We start from the raw sequence: 20,839 nt of genomic DNA on the forward strand, positions 1-20,839 counted from the left end.
CGGTCATGCCGCTTTGCTCTATACAACATAAGGAAAATCAGACCCTACCTCACTCAGTACGCCACCCAGCTTCTGGTACAGGCCATGGTTATCTCTCGCATCGACTATTGCAAAGCCCTCCTAGCAGGTCTTCCAGCTTGTGCGGTGAAACCTTTACAAATGGTTCAGAACGCAGCAGCGCATCTGGTTTTTGATCAGCCCAAAAGGACTCATGTCACTCCATTACTCAGTGACCTCCACTGGTTCCCCGTGGCCTCCAGAATCAAATTCAAGTCACTAATGCTTGCATACAGAGTGACTACTGGGTCTGCACCCATCTACTTTAAACTCCATAATACAAACTTACGTTCCTTCTCGGCCGCTACGCTTCTCCAACGGACGCCGCCTGGCTCTGCCATCCATTCACACAAAGCAATCCCAGTCCCGGCTATTCTCATCTGAGACACCACGATGGTGGAACGAGCTACCACACGCCATCAGAGCAGGGGCGTCCCGCTCTAACTTCAAGAAGCTCTTGAAAACTCATCTCTTCTGAGAACACTTCCTCTTATAACACCTCTAACTTCTAACCTCTAACATGTACTTCCTGTGCTCTTCTTCTTCTATCCCCTACAATGATCTTGTATTGATTGCACTTTTTTGTTTTGATTGCACTTTTTGTTAACTCTTACTTCCTTCCCTAGGTATTTACCCCATTGATGTGATATGTACTATGAGCTCTTACTAGTATTTACTGCTGCTCTTACTAGTATGTATTGTCAGTTGTAGATCTGTATTTGATGCTCTGTTGATGCTTGTATGATGTTCCTCAAATGTAAGTCGCTTTGGATAAAAGCGTCTGCCAAATGAGTAAATGTAAATGTATTGACGAACCACAACAGTAGATTCACTGCATTACACTTCTGTATATTAGAGTTAGTTAATGTAATTGAAGGATTATAATCATAAAACCCTTTTGGAAATAACTGCTCTGACACTGAGGATAGGAGGATCAAATCTGTCCGGAATAATCTGTATCACATGTACTGTTGGTGAGGTGGAAACTGTTTAATTAATGAAGCAGGAAAAACTGATTCACGCACACATTCTTTGCACACCACTGGGCTATCGACTCCTCTCTGAGTATTAGTTCAACATCTCTGAACTAATTCTCTGCATGCTCAGTGTGTGTGTGTGTGTGTGTGTGTGTGTGTGCGTGCATGGGTGGGCGTGTGTGTGTAAGCAAGCAGACACACCTCACTGTAACAGTCTGTTGATCAAACTCACTTCAGTGGAAAGTAAAGCAAGCGAGGAAATCAAGTATGCTTGTCAGTGTTTCTGTTTACGAGTGTTTTTGTGTTTGTGTGTGTGTGTGTGAGAGACAAAGAAGCATATCGACAGTCTGAATCTGGAGAGGATAATGTTGATTTTTCAGAAAAAGCTAACATTTCAAGAAAATGGAGACCGATTTTTACTTGAACAAGCACAGAAATAGACAAAAAAATACATCTACAAGCTACTTTAATTGGGCTGTCAATGACCTAAGACACAATGTCTATGTCTATGTCATAAAACACGCACACATCCCCATATTGTCTACACCAACAGCATGTCCTCACCAGAAAAAACAGCCATATAGGTTGATTATGCAGCAGCTTATTATGACCCATATTTACGTTTATTGTGGCCACAATCTCTAGTGACCGTATGACGGTAGCAAAGGAGGAAGTCAGGTGACATAGTATAGGTGGGGGGTGGGGTTGATGGATGGACGGATGGATGGATGATGAGGTTCGAGTTCCTTGTGAAAGAACGTCAAAGTTGACTTATTTTAAGTTAAAGTTTTGCAAGTTTTGTTGCCTAAACCTAACCAAACTATGACCATTTCACAACGTTAATCCCACATTTAACGTCATCTGACTTATGTCACGTGACTAACCGTAAAACTTGAATTAATATAGCCCGGACTTTTATTTGCTTTATTCACTGACCTCACCCTGCCTATATTTGCGACAAGCCATTCATTTCTGTCCCACAAAGCTCTCGCTCAGCAAAGATGAGAAATAGGTTACTATTTATTTAAACCAGTATGAATATTACTTAATTACTTACTTAATGAAAATTTGAGTCACAACTTCTTTTCCTGACTTTCTTGTTTACCATATCATGCCTGTAAATCTGAAGGAATTATACTTGTGCTCATCGTTTCCATAAAATTAAGTGAATGAATCGTGGAGAATCTGACCAATGTAACAATTTCTATCAAGTACATATTTACATAAGTTTAAAAATTTATATTTAAATGTGTGATCTAAGCAGCTTAAAACTAGCTCAACAGGATGACCCAGTGGGCTTTACGTGGTTTTATACCTCCAGAGAACATTCATTCATTAATACTAGAATAGGTGTCAAATTGAGACCTGCGTTTATTTCTCACAGTGTGTAGCCACACCAGGCCAGAAAAAAAGGACAGGCATCTAAATGGGATTCTGCTTTTAATTGAAGTTTTATGGTACTTTATGTAAATATGGTCCAGTAAGCTTGTCACAGGACTGGTACTTTTGAAATATACAGTATGTCGTTTTGGGAATCAGTGACGATCAACCTATTTTGTTGTGTAGGTATGAGGACGTGTTGCAACCTAAACCTGGCTATAAACACTCAAAACCACAATTTAACCAATTCTACTGAACAACATATCGGCTATGAGTGGTCCAAAGAAACAAACAAACAATGGATCCCAAAAAGAGCAATAATACTGAAAACACCTTCTTTGCACGGCTGTCACGATCTGGACCAATTAAAGTCAAAGAAAAAGTAACTGCTGGATACAAAAACTCAAAGAAATACTAAATGCTATTTAGAAGACAAAGGAAAGAAAAATATGAACTATATTGACAGACTGAGACTGGTGGACACAATACACAAACCTGGCAACCCAGAGAAAACACACCCCTAGGGTCAGTTTTCTCTAATGGGACTTTAAAGCCTGTCTTGCTAATATTTTAATCGAAGTTGTGATTTATTGAATGTGTGTGATGACTTGTCGGTTTTGTTGTGCTGGTCTCTCTCGCAAAAGAAATGTTGATGCTGAATCTCAGGCTGAAACAGAATTCAGTATTTACTTGGGGAAGAACTGATTTTCCTATGGAAGCAGCAAAAAACGTGTCAGAAACATGTTACAGCTAGAGAGGGAAAACCAGCAAAACAGCACGTCAAACTCTAAACCCTCGTTATTGTTTTTCTCTTTTCCTTCCACTGCTCTCACCATCAACATAATTATTGATTTAATTGTCAATCTATCAGATCCCATGTACATTTTCTGTTTTAAATTATTTTTTTTTCTAAAAAAGAATTATGTAATGTCTGAATTATTATAGTTCAACAACATGCTTTGGAAACAGCCTACTGCATGTGATTATGGTCATTTCAAGGTTTTGCTATGTCCAGGCAGCCCATAGTTCTTCTTCTGTGGTGGACAATGACTTGAGCTTCTGAGACTAATTCCAGAGAAGAGGCTGCTTGCATGGACAGTAACGATAATAAAAATCACTCAGTTTACTCCAAAGATTTATAATCCAAAGTGAGAAAAGAATAAATCAGCAGTGGTGGACAGTACATTTATGCAAGTATTGTACTTAAGAACAATTATGAGGTACTTGTACTTTACTTGAGTATTTCCAGTATATGCTACTTTCTACTTTTACTCCAGCACATTTTGGAAGCCAATATTGTACTTTTTACTCCATTACATGTATTTATATGTATCAGATTCAATTTATTAATATAAAATATAAAGTGCAGGCTGTTATTAATGATTACCCTACAAAGCAGTATCTAAAGTAGTTGATATTATGTCCTACCTTTACCAGCTGCAACATTAAAGTGGCATACACATAAATGCATCACTAATTGTAATACAGGAATAATATTGATAACGTGATTCTTAAATGGAACATTGGGCTTTATGAGCACTTCTTATCCCAATACTAAGATTTTGACGCAGTTTTACTTGTAAGAGTATTTTTTTACACTGTGGTATTGCTACTCTTTACTTAAGTAAAATATCTGAGTATTTCTTCCACGACTGACAGTCACAACCCTTAAATCAATGTTCAAATGCAGAACGAAGACGCAGAACAAATCAGAAAAAAATCATTACAGTTGTCGAAATATTCCCATAATGAGCCTTGTAACCTACTGTACTTCAAAGCATTTCTGTATTTTAATAATCTCCCCAAAATATTCCAGTCATATTCTAGCCGAGCACCAGCACCAGCGAAGCGCATCTAGTGTCTGTCCAAACTGACTCACAGGGTGGACTGTGGCGCCAAAGCAGATTTCTCTCTTCACAGCTGCATGAATATAAACAAACATGTCTCTTTGGTTTTGAGCGTGTACCTCATCCTGCTGCGCCTCTTTCGGTTTCTTCTTTACCGGATCTTTGGACGCTGTCATTGTGCCGAAGCCAGAATCCTTCCTCTCAGCCTGGATCCAGCGGCTCTCCCGGTAATAACATCCAGACCTGAAGGCGCGTCAATTTAGCAGCAGGAGCGGCAAGCTAGCCGGAGTCAAGACAAGGGAGACTTCCCGGACGACCTTCAAAATAATGGCCGCTTCATAAGCTATATTTAGAGTATTTTTCTTGTAGGCCTGGTTTCAGTTTTATATGGGAAGCCTTTTTTGAATATTTATTGTGTTTCTTCTGGTTTAACCTCTCTCTTTGTTGCCATTGTATATTTTACTCTAAGTTTCATTCATCATTGTTCTTCTGATTCTTGTTTTGTTGTTCTTCTGTTCAGTCAAATCACCATTTAAGTAAGAAACAACTGTATTATTTATCCCAAGAGAAATGTGCAGCAGCTGCAGTAGGCTACTAAGTAGGAAATATATCGAGTCCAAATATAAAATATATTGCCTAAAATATTAAAAGGTAAACGGTAAGGACTGGTAACGGTAAGCATATATAGCATATACTGTAGATTACAAACATCAATATTCAGTGAAAGTTAATATTTTGAGTACAAACAAATAATTTACTCTATATATTTGCTTTTTTTCTTGTTTTTTATTGCCAAGCACATTGTAACTTTGTTAAGAAATGCACTATACAAATTTAAGTTGATTATTATGTTGTATTTTTTTCCCTTGCAGCCCCAAATTAATATAAGATATTCTAATAAAAACTTTATTTATATAGCAACTTTCCAAACAAAGTGCTTTTCAATAAAAACAAATGATAAAAGGAAATTAAATCCAAAACAAATATATAAAGAAAGATTTAAGATGCTTTAACCCGAGGGCAATTGTTGTGCAGAACAATATATATATCCTGTTATATTACATACTGTTTTTGTGATAGGCTTTTATTTTGTTAATCAATGCAAACATCCGATGTCACAAACCTGAGTGAATGTAGCGCTGTCCGTGGTGCTAAAAAACAAATCTATCTGCCTGTAGTGCGATTGGCCTACTGTAGTATTACTGGTATTTCAAAGTTATAGAAATTATTAAAATAATATGATTCATGCAAATTCTAGGTACAGAGAAAGAGCTATATCCTAATGATGGCACTCTGTGGTACTCACTCTGTGGTACTCACAGATGTACTCACATCTACAGTTAAGTAAAAAATAGCATCAAAATATACTTAAAGAACCAAAGATAAAAATACTCCTTATACAGAATGGCCTATTTCAGATTCACATATAAATATTAATTAGGCTATTATAATTATTCATAAATTAATGTGTAAGGATAAATAAAGTATAATAATAGATTATCATTTATTTGTTGATTTTATTTTGTATATAATATTTCCCTCTGAAATATAGTGCAGTAGGATAAAGTAGCAGAACATTGAAATATTTAAACAAAGTACCTTCGGTGTTATATAGACTCACAGAAAATGTCAAATATTTACGTGAAGTCCCAGGGCCAGTGTATTACACGGTCACTGTGAGTCCCCTATTAATTAAAGCTGCAATTAGAAATGAAGGAAATTTAAAAACTTGAAATCAGTCATTATTTTAGTCATTAATTAAACTAAAAAACATTTCTGTATTTTAATTAATCCGTTTTACTTACAGATTACGCTGCACATTCCTTGGTTAAATAAGAGAATATTAAATCATCCCATCACTTTCTTTTCACAGAACTTTTAAGTATGTCTCTAAAGGCAAATTATAGACTTGCAGTGACCCTATTTAAGGTACTTCTAATGCTAAAAGCTAAAATAACACATTGATCTTTTACCTACAGCCTAACAGTACCGGCTTCTATGATGAAGAACTGGTATTTATACTTTTGCTGTGACTTATCATTTGTATAGCAGTGTGATATTCCCAAAGGTATTTTTACCCCTCATGGTGTCACTCTACTCCTACAGTATCGCTTCAGGGAATAAAAGCTCTTCTGTGATATCCAGTATTAGAATATCACTCAGAAATAAAGGATAGGATTAAAGCTCAGCGTGTCATCAGAGAATGAACTGGACCCAGGCGTCCTCTGAAATCCATTCAGAGGGGAACGAAGGGAGACAATAGCGCAGATCAGTGACCAGCTGGCCATTCCTGCTGCCACGTGACTGAATGCAAACTGATAGGTGTCACAGAGAGAGCCCTGAAGACACAAACCCCTAACCAACACACACACACTGTCCCATCCAAAAATAATGACGATAGCAGGAGGTGGGGAAATGAAGATCGAGGAGTAGACAGCAAAAGACAAACCAGCCTGCGGATATTAGTCTCCTCCTGTGTGCATTTGATGTGTGTTTCTTCTTGTATGTCTATACTTCTTAGGACCAAATGCAGTGGTGGAAAAAGTACCAAAAAGTACTCATTATGCAGACTTTCAGAATTACAAATATCACATCACTGGATTTTGGATTAGTGATGCATTAGTCAACACTAAAGGTGGAGCTGATTTTTCTATATACAGTATTGCCGGGTAACTTAATCCATAATAATACAACATGATTCATTAGCTGATTCATATTTTGTATTAAGAATCGGAATCTGCAAAATAAACGGTGACTAATGTTTCCAGATAAATGTAGTAAAAAGTACAATATTGACTTCCAACATGTAAAGGTATAGTTTACACTTACATAAAGTAGTGGGGTGGGAATGGTGAGATGTGAGAGACCCAGGTTCAATTCCCCACTGTGACACATCCACAAATGTGTTCCTAACCCTAACCCAGCTGAACAATGCAGAAGAGCTGAAGGCCACTGTTGAAGCATCCTGGTCTTCCATAACACCTCAGCAGTGCCACAGGCTGATAGCATCCATGCCACACCGCATTGAGGCAGCAATTCATGCAAAAGGGGCCCAAACCAAGTACTGAGTACATATGCATAATTATACTTTTCAGAGGGCTGACATTTCTGTATTTCACCTGTATATAGCAATTGTAAGTTGCTTTGGATAAAAGCGTCAGCTAAATGAATAAATGTAATCTCAAATTTGTAATTAAATTCATGTAAATGTACTTAATTACATTTCACCACCGGTCTCTAGTTTACTTGATCAATGTTTCAAGTTGACTCATTTTAACACAAACAATGTAACAAGGTCTCCAATTACTACTTTTCTTTTGTTCATTCATCCATTCGTTCATAAAACATCAAAGGTGGACATGCTGGCAAACAAGACATGCTGTGTTTAGTTAATGACTTCATGTTTTCTTCATCCTAATTTCCTAAATGAACATCATGCTGTGTTTAAGAAGAACTGAAACTACGGACTGAGACCATAAACTCAAAGTATTTACTGAGGTAATAAATCAGGTGAGAAGTAGCCTCATTTTGCCATTGGGTCCAATGCAATCTGACTTCTTTTAGCAACCTGTGGAGTCTGCTGGCCGTTTAAGGTACTTGTGCATTGGCTGCACTTACAGACCCGGAGGTTGCCGCTAAGCGCAGGTAGGTAGATAGGTAAAGGCCTGCGACAGCCAGAGATACCAGATTATTTCACAGGATGTAAAGATTTCAACAGATAAAAAAAATGCTTCTGAAATACAGCCATTACCTACCCTCACCTTTTCCAGTTGGAGACAGTTATCTCTAACTGCCTTCTACAGTTTCAGAGTCTTTAACATGGCAATTGAGATCTTCACAATTCAGCTTCAAGGGGTTAAGAAAGGATAGTACTGATGTGCAGTAACATAAGTATGTATGCTTGGTGGAAGCTGAATGAGCAGTGTTAGTGCTTGAATGAAGACTGGGGGAAAGGCTCGAGGTCAACAACGAGCAGGGAACGAGGGCAGGAAATGGCAATGGATCGAAAATTCTGAGGAAAGCATAGGGGAAGCAGTAACAAGCGAGTAGGAGGATGGAGATGGAGTAGGGGAAGAGAAGTAGGAAGGTAGTAGAAAAGAGGGAGTTAAAGATCCTCAAACCTTGGGTTGGACTCTCTTCCCTTATCCATTAAATATTTAACAGGTGGAATCAGAGACCACATGGAAATGATCTCTGTCTCTCTCTCTCTCTGACCTCTGCTGGAGTTTACTCATGTCTCTGAGGCAAAAATCTCCTCCACAGTCTTCGGACCACAACCTAGTTCATGAATTTGTGCTTGTGTGTGCACATGCACTGCTAGTTCTAGCATTCCTGCATGTTTGCATTCCCGGGCTTGCATATTTCTGTGCAGCAGCGTTCATGCCTTTCTGTCAGAGTTTAAAATTGTGCACTGTTGTTCATCTATGTGCATTTGTTATGTGTGGCTTGTAACAACTACCACTGTTAATATAGAGACTGCATAACCAAATATTTATTGCTATTGTGATTTGATTTATTGCATAAGAAGATAATGTATTAAACAGTTTTATCTTCGTGTACTATTACAGTTTTCTGATATATTTCTTTTTTGTGTTTTTTTCTTGTAAAATATTAAGTACCTTTGAGCCTCTAAAAATCCAACACAACAACCTGAGGATTTTTCTTTCCTTGGTTGTGTCAAGACCTTCTAACACCAGTTTTGCTTAGCCTTTAAACCACTGGGATCAACACCTGGATGAATCAGCTTTCAGTGGGAGAAATGTTTGTTATTTTATGTGTTTGCAAAGCTTCAACACGCTGCACCAAATGCTGTGTAGCCTGCACCAGAGGCAGCAGGCAAGCAACACTTTGCTTTAATGGGTCATGAGCCAAATTATCGAGATCTCTCCTCCTCAGGTCCTCAAACTCTTCTGGGTTTCATTCCTGCTGTCTAATCGGGGACTGATTTACACCTGGGATGTCAGGTGAATGTAATTAACCTGCTGCCAGGATGGAAACCTGCAGGGCTCTGAGTTCGGAACCACTGAGGTTCAGTTGAAAAGACTTATTTAGATAAGGCAGGTTCCAAAGTGGGTTAATTGACCCAGAAGGATCTGAGGCTAAGTCCTGATAAGAGTAAGTTAAAGACTGAAACACTGAGGAAAAGTGCTTCACTTCTTCTCTTCCTCTCTGGGATACATTAAATCCTAACTAAAGGATGAAACATCCAGCTGGCCCCTCAAGTCTCTTAATTACATAGCCTAATGTAACTTTAGTTGGATGTGGCTGTCTTTTCCTACAGTAACTTCTTTCAGTCTTTCCTTGACTCTAGATTTCAGGTCAGTATTGCATGCAATGTTGGCAGGATGGGTAGAACAGGAAAACCACCTGTTATTCTGGTATTTATTCCAAAGTGGTTACCTCCACTGTTAGCCTTGTACTCATGTCATTTAAAAAAGCCAAAATAAGCTATTTAACTGTACCTACCAGTTACAAATAAACTATGTAGCTTATTTTGGAATCAGATTGGAGTTAAATGTAACCTTTTCATTAAGTGGAAGATATAGTTGCGGCCAGAAATATCTCAGAATTAATAGAATTTTCACTTAGAGGGCAGATGCAGTTTCCGACTTGATTGTTCATAATTAGGATCTAAATGATATGACATTACCAAGGCACAATAAAAGGGACCCTTATAGGGTGAGGGTCAGGGTTATGGTTATCTATTGAGGCCTCATAGCCGTGGTGAAGTGGCTGCTGAGCTCCATATTATTGTTCACTATCACAATTTTCCAAACTCTGGGTACCATTTCTTTCTGGATATGTGATGTTGTTGGGCATCCATGTTGAGAGCTAGGTGTTATTCCGAGTCCCTGTTATATATTTACAAGTTTCAGCCCAGGAGCCATAAAAAAAATTATGCAGGGTAGTAGTAGTAGCCTACCAATGCATTAAAATAACTCAGTATTTCAAAGTCACTTTAAATAATGTATAAAAATGCCATCCTAGCAGTTTTAATTACACTGTTTGACTGCAGCATTTCACAAATAGAGACTAAGAGGAAAATGTTTAGTTGTCTGATGTGTGTTTCTGAATATTTCTCATTATTTCAAATTAGCAGGGTCCTTCACTTACCCACAAAGGTGACTATTTTCTCAACAACAACAAAAATGGCCCATTACATAAAGTAAAGAAACATTCATTACATATCATCTTTTGATCTTATTCCATATTTGGTTATAAATGATAGACATTTACTCAAAGACCAACCTATAAATAATCACAATAATATAAATGTTATACTCAATGTTTAAAGTCCCGTTCTTGAATATTAATTTATATTTCAGTGTGTTTTGCAGCAGAAGAGCTTTAAAAACTGAACTGTGTTAATGCTTTAAATGTCCCCAAGGCCTAAATGTCCATTTATAGAAATGCAAAATTACAAACAGCACAGGCACAAAAAACGTGTGTGGGAGTGTAGTGCAGCTGGAAGATGAAAGCCATGTACCTGCTTAACATATTAGTCATCTCCATGATGATACACGTGGATATTTTATATATTTAGAGTACGTTTCTAGATCAAGAATGGTTGGGCTTCATTCAACCGAGTATGCTGAGAAAGACTCTTTACCGTCAAAAAACAAACTGCACGGTTGTAAATCTTGCCACTGTGGTTTCACCATGTGACGCGAGTCGTATTAGATTATAAGAGTTTAGCTGCAGATCTCTTCATTACACCCAAAGACCTCTAGGATCCAACCCAACCAGAACTGGGTGGTCAATGTTGGCTGCAGATTAGGTCAGACCTGAGCTGTGTCTCAATTCACACTCTTTCAGTATTAAATCTACTATTTTGAGTGCATAACTTGTGAAAATGGTGACCGAGGAAGCTGCAGAAAAAGAAGAAGCGGTCGAATGTTGTGATCATCATTTCCGGTTATTGCACAACAGCAGTGTTTGATTTTAGACAACACTACCCAGTAAAAATTCACGCACTACATAGCGAATTAGAGTACATAGTGTACACAGTGTACTACATGTGAACTAATGGCAGTATCCCAATTTAGACACAGCTCTGGTTTACCCAGCAGGAGCAAGACTCTGAACATGTCTACAAATTTGCAACAAAATAAATCTTCTGAATTATGCTGACTTTCATAAGTTCTGAATGTACCAGTAAAAAGCCAGTTCATGTTTTTTCTGACTAGAACAGAGTTGATCATCTAGAGGGTTAAAGGGGCATTATGTAGCAACCAGGTGTGTGCTCGTATGCGTGCTCGCTTGAACTCATGAGCGAGCAGAATCCAAAACACAATCAGTTTCATACAGAAATACCACAATAAACGCAGGAACACCAGCACGCAGGCTGTGGCTTTTCACTCAGACATGTTCGGGCTCTGATACTTTCCCGTCCCGTCTCAGAGGCAGATCAACACCGGCGCCGTAACGTTACTTCATTCAGCGCAGCCAGCCGCATATCGGCACAATACTCTCGAAAAAAGGCAGAGTGACAGCGGCTATAGGCAGGCAGGGAGATCAGACAGAGCTGGAAACTCAGGTAAACTCCCACTGCAACGTTACAGTAATAGTTTTATCAGCTGCAGGTTGAACTAATCCATGCTCGTTACATGATCACGGTACATTTCCTGCATTTAGCCGACATGCTACATCTTTAGCTCGCCCGCTGCTTTTCAGTGACTATCATTACTATCTGTGAATCTCTCACCGGAGGCTCAGCAATGTCAGCACAGCTACATGTATTGGATGATAACGAAACGGTTAATGAGCTGGACTGGATATTAAAACGAGATTGTGTCACACTTTATAATAACAAGACCGCAGCAAGTAACTTTACTGTAACTAGTGATAGTGGATGGCTCTTCCTCTGGGTTGTTCTGGCCGTTTTGTTTCAGTGTTTTATGTGGGTGACGTTAGTTACAGCGACTGAGGTGGAGAAGTTGTGTCCCTGAGTAACGTTATTGGTAAAACCCATAGACTGTATATAAAAACCACAATAAACCTAAACCGAACGTTACGAAGCAATCAGCGGCAGGTCTGAGCTACTGTAGCGTTAGCTGGCTGCTCCTGGCTGCATAACTGTAGGCTAACATTAGTAAACAAATCGCTCCACATTTGCTTTTTACCGTTAGATCCTTTCTTGCAGGCTAAATCAACAGTGGTACACAGGATAGTAACATAGGTCGCGTTAGTTGGTAAAGTAACATGGAAAGCGAACGTTATATAACTGTGCACCGGATAACATTAGCAACTGCTCGGCGTTAGCCTGTGAGCTAACGTGACTTTCTCTGTGTTTCTGCAGCTTTACAAATGTTCACTTTGTTCTTACTCGACATCATCTTAACCTGTTTGGGCTTCAGCACATAAACTTTTATTGTTGTTGTGTATCCTTACGTGGAGCCTGTGTTTTGCTGGGAGCCGGTTGTTTTACGGTGTTAGTGGACTGCATGTCGTTAGCTGCCGTGTTGTTGCTGTAGTCTGAGAGAGGCTCGGGAGCGCGCACGGAGCTGAAGACTTCACATTAAAAAGCCGAATAGTGGCTGATGCAAGCAACGGAGAAAACAGGCGTGTGCATCATTTCTAAGTGAGTTTTGAGCCCATTGACAATAAGGCAATGAAAATGTAATTAATTTCATTGAAAAACTTACATATAGCCCCTTTAAGCTAATGTCAACCAACTAGTGGGAACATGAACCACTTTTTCTGGATCCAAAGCTTCTTCTTACCTCACTCAGGAAGACCTCCAGATGTTTGAACCTGTTCAGTTTGAACAGAAACTTGTTTACCAACCCAAAAGAGGCAATCCACTGTGAGTACAACTGCCTCAGACCTGGAGGTTTTTACTTTCATCAAGTGCCTTGGTGTCTTGTTTATGAGTTATGATAAGATGGAGTATGACATTGACTGGACTGTTGGTCGGACAAAACAAACTATTTAAAGCATAAGGTGGAAAGGGCGGATTGGTGCGGCGTCAGCAGTAATACAGAGTTGTACCGGACTGTCTGTGGTGCAGAAGAAGCTGTGCCAGAAGCCTTGCTGGGGAGAGGGACATCTGGACTACCTTGCAAAGCCATGGCCACCCAACAAAGGATGGATGGATATTGGGCTTTAGGAAGTTTTGGGTATTTTATAGATTAAACCATTCATCCAGTAATCAAGAAAATGACCAGAAGCTAAATGATAATGAAAAAAATTGTTAGTTGCAACCCAACCAATATTACATATTTTTCTGTTTAGCTGTTGTCATGTGGAAAAGCCTTTGACACCAGATTTAGACCATCAACAGACACAATCTCTCCTCTGAAAGATAATTTGTTATTTTGTTCAGGTATTTCAAGCTTTCTTTGCTTCATTATAGGCTAGGAACTCCACAAAAAAACAAATCTGGTGAAGAGTGTTTCCATTGGCTAAGCATTCTGTGTTCAAATCTCACAGAAGCACACCCTACAGCCCATTCATCATTCTCTTATGCAACAACATCTGCCTGAGTACTGACGCACTTTGAGTCCCAGAGGATGCGTTTCTGTTTCTCAGAGCCTCGACTCTCCCAGGAGGTACCATACACTCTGGGGACTTCATGATAAAACACACTCAAGTCACTCTTCTCAATTGATTCTCCGGCTATAAAGGAAGCTTTAGGATGTTTTTTGTTTAAAATATTCAGCCACAGCTGAAGGCCCGCATGTCATGACACTCACTCAACACCTTCCATAAGAACCACAGCGTGATGGTTTCTATAAATAAGACAGTATTGACACCTCACCTCCAGGAACCTGAGCTCTGGGTCCATCTTGTTGTCTCTCCAGTCAAAACAATGAAATATGAAGCATCAAACTCAGGCAGCAACAAGACGCTCCCTCTTCCCAAGTCCAAATATTTCTCAGCCTCACAAGTGTATAATATTGTCCAAAAACAATGAAAAATGCATTTGTTTTGCAATGCAATGTGGTCAAAAAGTACAATAAGGAAGTAAAAGCTAGCCTCCTCTCCTGCTCTTGTCACCAGCTCGTCTGGCTGGCTGGCTTTTCTGTTCAGAGTAAACAGACGCCTGGCACACACACATGCACACACTCACACTCTGTTCTGATTTTACTACTTGAAAAATGGTGTCATTCATAAGTAAAATCAGTCAACCCAGTTTCACTTGGCATCGTTAGTCTGAATCTAATTCTGCGTCAGGGGGAATTTGTCTGGTGGTGACACTGAGGCCCACTGAGCTGAATTCACTTGGTTTCTGTGTTAAAAGGACAATCAGACTGACAGAGGTTTCTAATTCTGCGTCAGGTGGGATATGTTTATTTTTCTAAATCTCATTAAAGTTTTATTATCAGTTATATTTATCTATATTGATGTTACTGTACATTATCTAATTTTTTGCTAGTATATTTGTTTATTGTATAAAACGAGCAAGAATATTCAGGTATGTCCTTCCTAGTGATCTGGATAGAAAATGCACTTGCAAGTTGGGAAACAAACGAATGCTCAGCTACATTGTGTGAGATATGGGCTGAAATGTTGGTTTAAAACATTCAAAAACTGTACCTTTTCAACAGATTGTGAAATTGCAACAGTTAAGTTGGATGAAAGTCATCTCAAAGACCTCGATGTGTTTACTGAAATTAGCATGTAAACCCGCTGTCCATGCATTTTTGATTCCAATAATGGCGAAGGCATGACCCATCCTACTCTGCCTCTGACTGGCTCAGCCAACGACGATTATTTCTCAAGTAGCTCTCAATGAAAGAACAAGACGTTTTTGCTGTTCTGCTGCTGTTAGCTCAAAATTCTTATGCTGTAATAATTTCTTCTTCTGCGGTCCATTTGTTCACGGTATAGGTAGCAGCCTTTTCCTGTGTGGTAATCAAGCGGCAACATCCGGGGCTAAAAAATTAACTCAACTGTTGATTAGAAAAGAGCAGAGAGCGTAGCCTGGATTTGGGGGAGGAGGAGGTGAAATGCTGCCTCCTATTTGGTTGAAGTATGCTGCCAGGAATTACACGTGGCACCATTTAAAGTTTAGGTATTTTATTTTTCACACACATATACATGTATTTGTTTTGTGTTTGTCTACCTATCTATTGTTAGTGAATTTGAATGTATGGTACATGTGCAGGTAGAGCATGCTATATAGAAATGTGTTCTAGTAAGGCATTGCATTCTAAGTACACTGTAGTTGTAGAAATTGGTCCCTGGAGCACAATAGAGGATCAAGAGGTAAACCCTCTGATTCTGAGGTATTGACCATAAAACCTGACATTTCCTGTTGATATTACTTAAATATTTTCTGATATGAAACTTACCTGTAGTGGCTGGAAATAACTCAACATAATGTCAAGTCATCTATGTTTGCCCATGAATCCATTAAGAGGAATCAAAATACACTAAACAAAAAAACAGATCCACCAACAGAGAGTGTTTTAGGGTGAATTTTTTACTATAAGAGACCAAAAGCTAGCATTGAGGCAGTACAAGCTTGTTGTTAAAGATCTTAAATTTGCATGTAAGAAGATTTAAAGTTGCAATTTTCTGACATCTATAAGTCAAGGCATCCGCGAGGAGCAGGAAGGTTGACAGACAGCAAGGAAAATTACGAGGGGTTTCAGTCCACAGGGAGGGATTCAAAGTGTGATGACGACTCTGCCGCAGCAGCAGTTCAAAGTCAAATCAACCTGCTTAGACAGATTATCAAAATTAAAGTAAGAGGTGCTGCTGTGCTGGAGGAGACTCAGTGAACTTGTGTTTGGCTGATGCTGACTTCCAAGCAATGTCACAGAGTGAGAAACTGAATTAAAGCCCATTAGACTTTTAAAGTTGCCAATAAAACTCCATTTATTTACACCCTTTGTAGTAAAGCTGTGAGCAAATTTAAGTCTTTGTGATTCATTTGCCTTGAAATTAGCCACATTTCTTCTACCTGTGTAACAGTGAAATATGAAAAAGTAAACATTTGTTTAGTAGGCAGGGCGTAAATACACCTTTTCTATGTCTTGCTGAGAGTTACATGAGAAGATAGTACCACTTATTTGTCTGTAAAGCCAGCAGCCAGTTAGCTTAGCTTAGTTTGTTGCTTAACCAATAGCTGGAAACAGCATCTTACTGCGAGCAGGACTCGACTCGACTTGGACTCGTGGTGCGGGACTCGTGAACAATGTTTATTTTTAGGAAACGTCTGATGAGCTTACCGTTATTCCCCTCCCTCCATTACCTATAACCTTCCTACGTAACACATAACATCTGCTGCGCGCGGCTGCACGTGAGAGAGGACAAAAAACACCGGCAGCTGCTGTGCGATTCATCATAAACTTTGGCTTTAGAACTTCATACAACAAGACCCACACAAAGACGCGCTGAATGCAAATAAGTTAGTAACCTGTGGTGAGTAAACACCACCAGCTCAGCATTGACCATCTAACGTTAGCTTGCTTCTTGCTTCAGCAACGACCTTTGCACTATGCTCCATCACGCTGTGTACATGTGTATGCATGTATGTGTACCTGTATATCATATCCACCTTCAACTTTGCATTCTGATTACTGCACTATTTGTCAATATGTCTATATTGTTTTGTTCATAGTGTGTATATTAGTGTCTACTCTGTATTGTTGATCATGTAACCTTACAGTTTTATTTAGTTATAACATTACACTGGTTTGAGAGTCTGCAGGGTGTGTTGACTTACAGTAGTTTAAGCTGCCATTGACTGCATTGCAAATTATGGTTGTGCTCTATAAGTTAAAAACAGGTTACAGCTTTATTGTTTTGAGAGTCTGGGGGTTGTGTTGACTTAGAGTAGTTTATAAGCTGTCTTTAACTGCATTGAACATTACATGGTTGTGCTCTGTAAGTTAAAAACAGGGTACGGCTTTATTGTTGACCATGTAACTTTACAGTTTTATTTAGTTAACTTTACACTGGGTTTGAGAGTCAACAGGGTTTGTTGACTTACAGTAGTTTATAAGCTGTCATTAATTGTAGACACATTGTACATTAGGCTACATGGTTGTGCTCTGTAAGTTAAAAACAGGTTACAGGTTTATTGTTGATTATGCAACATCGCAGTTTTATTTAGTTAACGTTACACTGGGTTTAAGAGTCTTGTGAGTGTTTTGACTTACAGTATTTAATAAGCCGTCAATAATTTAATTGTACATTACATGGTTGTGCTCTGTAAATGAAAAACAGGTTACAGTTACAGAATTCCTTTTAGCTATGCAGTTTTATTAGCAACCTGGATTGAACGCAGCAGGTGATACAACATTCATTATAACCACGAGAGACTTGAGACTTGACTTGGACTCTTGCTCAGAGACTTGAGACTTGACTTGGACTCTAGCTCAAAGACTTGAGACTTGACTTGGATTTGAGCATCTCTGGCATACACTGCCTAGAAAATGTATATTTCACTTGACTGACAGTAAACATATGCATGATAGTAGTCTAAAGAATCAAAATTCAGCTAGTAAGCTCTCTTTTGTATAATGTATATCAAAAGAAAAAAATGTCATTGTGAAAAGGGTTGGTTTTTGATGTTTGTGTGTGGCAGTAGGAAAATATCCAGAAACATAAAGATCCTTCTACTGTCACAAGGACGTCCTTAATGTGGATGAAAGGGCATGGTGGTGCCAGCAGTGTCTTCTCTTCCTCTTCCAGGTGGCTGGTCAGTCTTTATGCCAGCATTACGCTAAATTAGCTGGAGCCCTACTGTAGCTGTAAATGTACCTGATTTGCTAAACTACAACTTGTTTGTATGGATTAATATTTAAAAAGAATAGAATAGAATTTCATTATTGTCATTGATACTGTACAACAAAGCAAGTACACTCCTTATTCAGTGCAAGTCAGGGTAATAAAACACTAACATAATTTTGTGAGATTTAGAGGTGCTGGTAACAATCCAGCTAGTCGTTTCCTAGCTGTTGATTAAGTTAACGAACTAAGTAAGCTTACCGACGTATGGCTGTAGATTCATTTTTACAATCTTCGTCAACTTTCGGCAGGAAAACAAATAAGCGTATTTTTAAAGCAACTTTAAAAATTATTAGATTTCAGGTGTAATTTAAGCTTGAGAGTGAACCACAACTTCAATAATGACTTTTTCACAGTTTCTCCTTTGACACTCTCTAACCTAATAGTTCAAGACATGAATCACAAATTCAAAGGTGCTAAAATGTGTAGCTGTAGTAGTTTAATAACAGGTTTTGTGCAGATTAAAGAGTAAGGAGGTGGTTGGGCAGGGTGGCTATTATTGATAACTTGACCGGGAGTTGCATATTTATTTTTGCTAACTTGACCACAGAGCTCTACACATGCACGAACAACATGAAAGGGTGTCAAAAAGCAACACCAAATGGTCTTGACCAAGTGCCCAAATGTGATTCCCTGGGAATAGAATAGGCTGAATTAATTGTTTGTGGTTTTACAAGTTTAAAAATACTTTTTCATAGTTTTTCAGAGTTCTTTACAGTTTCCACATACACATATGCACTCTCTCTAACCTCCCATATTAGCACCTGGAGAGAAGCCATGGATCATAGAGTTCATTACAAAAGCTTTGATTAGTCAGAGGCCTTACGAAGCTGCTCAGCCCTTCCTTATCTCTGTCTCTCTCAGTGCTTTTTATTCAGCTCCAACTGTGACTGGCCACCAGTAGCAATTAATTGAACATCTGCTTTTTCTTTTTCAACTTTTCTCTTTATTTGCCCCCACACTTACATAAACATTAAAGACTTTCAACTGTGTTTTTTGTTCAAACACATTGATTTGTGTTTGTAAGTCTGATTATCTTTTGTGTTTAGGCCTGTGGCAGTTTAAACCTACAGCTGGGTGAAAGGGGCAAAACCTTTCCAAAATAATAATCATTTCAGTTGACACCCAATAAAGGGGGAGAATGTGTCATTACTTAACAGTATGCAGCTGGTTTTAGTAGCACCACTGGAAAGTGAAGACATAATGTTTATTTTGTGGTGATAAGACGGTGTGGTACAAACTAATGGTACCTGCTGTTTCCAGTGATGACCGCTAACAATGCTAATGATGATTGTTAGCTGTATGCTAATGGCTGTTAATCGCTGCATGCTATTCTATTATGTGTAAAAAAAAAAAATACAACATGTATTTTTGTGGTAATTTAATCTTATTTATTATTGTCTTTAATTTTATGATTTTCCATGAGCTATCATTCATCATGGCGCATATATTTAGATATGCTATTTAAAAAGGGCTGAAGGGAAGTTCAATTCGAAAATGTATGGGTTTTTTTATAGGGCAGTTATACTTTATTGTCCTAAGCATGTCATATGTTTTTTCTGAAGGTCATCATTTTTTTATGCGACAACTAGCTACTACTACTGTATCTGCGAGCTAACCGCTAATTGGGCTAGCACTAGTCAATTACACAGCTCTTCAAGCTTCTCTATTTTCTCTGGACTGTGCTGTTCACAATTGTACATCATTTCGTTCAATAAAAAGTTAAAGAGGCAAAAAAACTAGCTAGTTTGCAAGCTCTTAAGCTCGTTAGCTTAACTTGGTCACTAACAGGACAGTAAAGTTCAGACAATTTATGTTAAAAAAGGCATATTTGTACCAACACCTGTCTCATAACTCTCTACAAAACATTGCTCTTTTGTTGAGCAGTTTAACTCCAATAGTATATTAGTCAGCTAAGATACGAAAGCATCCTCCATTTTGGACTATCTAGCTCCCCATTTCCTCATCAGCACTGTCAAGGTGGCTTCCCCATGGTCATCGGTGTAATTTTCCAAGTCAAACTTCATTAAATTAGAACTGTGACAAATCCACAACAAGTCATGACATGTATGGCTGGTGAGCAAAAATCACCCATCAAAATATCAGACAACATGAAGTGTATATCATTAAGTTAAATAAAAAGGTACTTCCAAATGTTGTTGTTTTACATTTTACTCTACATTCACTCTTGTAGGGATCTAGACAATTCAGCAATACCCTGTTTCTTACACAGGCTTTCACGTACAATTGTGGTTTTCCTCCTACATTTCTGCGCTGTGCTTTGTCATGAAGGCCTGGCTGGAGCAACAGCAACAACAAGCCTTCTTGTATCTTACATTTTTAGACCCTACTTATCCAGTTGACATAGACTTCGTTGCTAGATTCTATGCTTGAATTATCTGTATAAATACTGCCCAGTCTTCAGACCTGGTATTCCTATATGCTAGTAGCAGCTGTAGCTGAATGATGAGAAATACAGTATTTTCTCCTTTTGCCTCTGGGCTGCTGCCTTCTAAGCAGTGGCCTTTGGTTGGGAAACTATATTTCACAGCAGCCTAACCTGAGATGATTCTTCATGAGCCAGTGTGACTCACTGACCCAAAAATAAAACACATCAAAGTAAATGCCGGCATGTGCAACAAGGACAAGAGCATTTCACATAAATAGCTGATGCATTTAAAAGATTTCCTCAAGCGGGTAACTGATGAATAAGGGCGGATAGCATGCAGCAAATCTGAAATGTAAAGCTTTATTTTATGGATTTTCTTTTATGGCTCCATGGGTTATAACTGTAGGAACCTAATCTCATAGTCTTATTTATTTTTCTCTGTGGTA

General features: G+C 38.6%; 1 protein-coding gene across 2 annotated transcripts in view; it reads right to left on the minus strand.

Annotated features, from left to right (window-relative positions):
- The window catches only part of LOC119905037 (inactive dipeptidyl peptidase 10-like), a 122,363-nt gene that overhangs the window by 88,084 nt on the left and 13,440 nt on the right, over positions 1-20,839 (minus strand). The window contains exon 1 of one of the 2 annotated variants that reach the window (XM_038721729.1): positions 4,381-4,510. The exons of the other annotated variant lie outside the window; for it this stretch is intronic. Coding sequence (XP_038577657.1) covers positions 4,381-4,437 — 57 coding nt within the window. The 5' untranslated portion in view covers positions 4,438-4,510. Of the gene's footprint in view, positions 1-4,380; positions 4,511-20,839 lie in introns of those variants that run through there. 2 annotated transcript variants of the gene reach the window in all.

This window comes from Micropterus salmoides, unplaced genomic scaffold (genome assembly GCF_014851395.1).
Source record: "Micropterus salmoides isolate LMB-PRFRI ecotype aquatic unplaced genomic scaffold, ASM1485139v1 Ms_hic_scaffold_1, whole genome shotgun sequence".
NCBI lineage: Eukaryota > Metazoa > Chordata > Actinopteri > Centrarchiformes > Centrarchidae > Micropterus > Micropterus salmoides.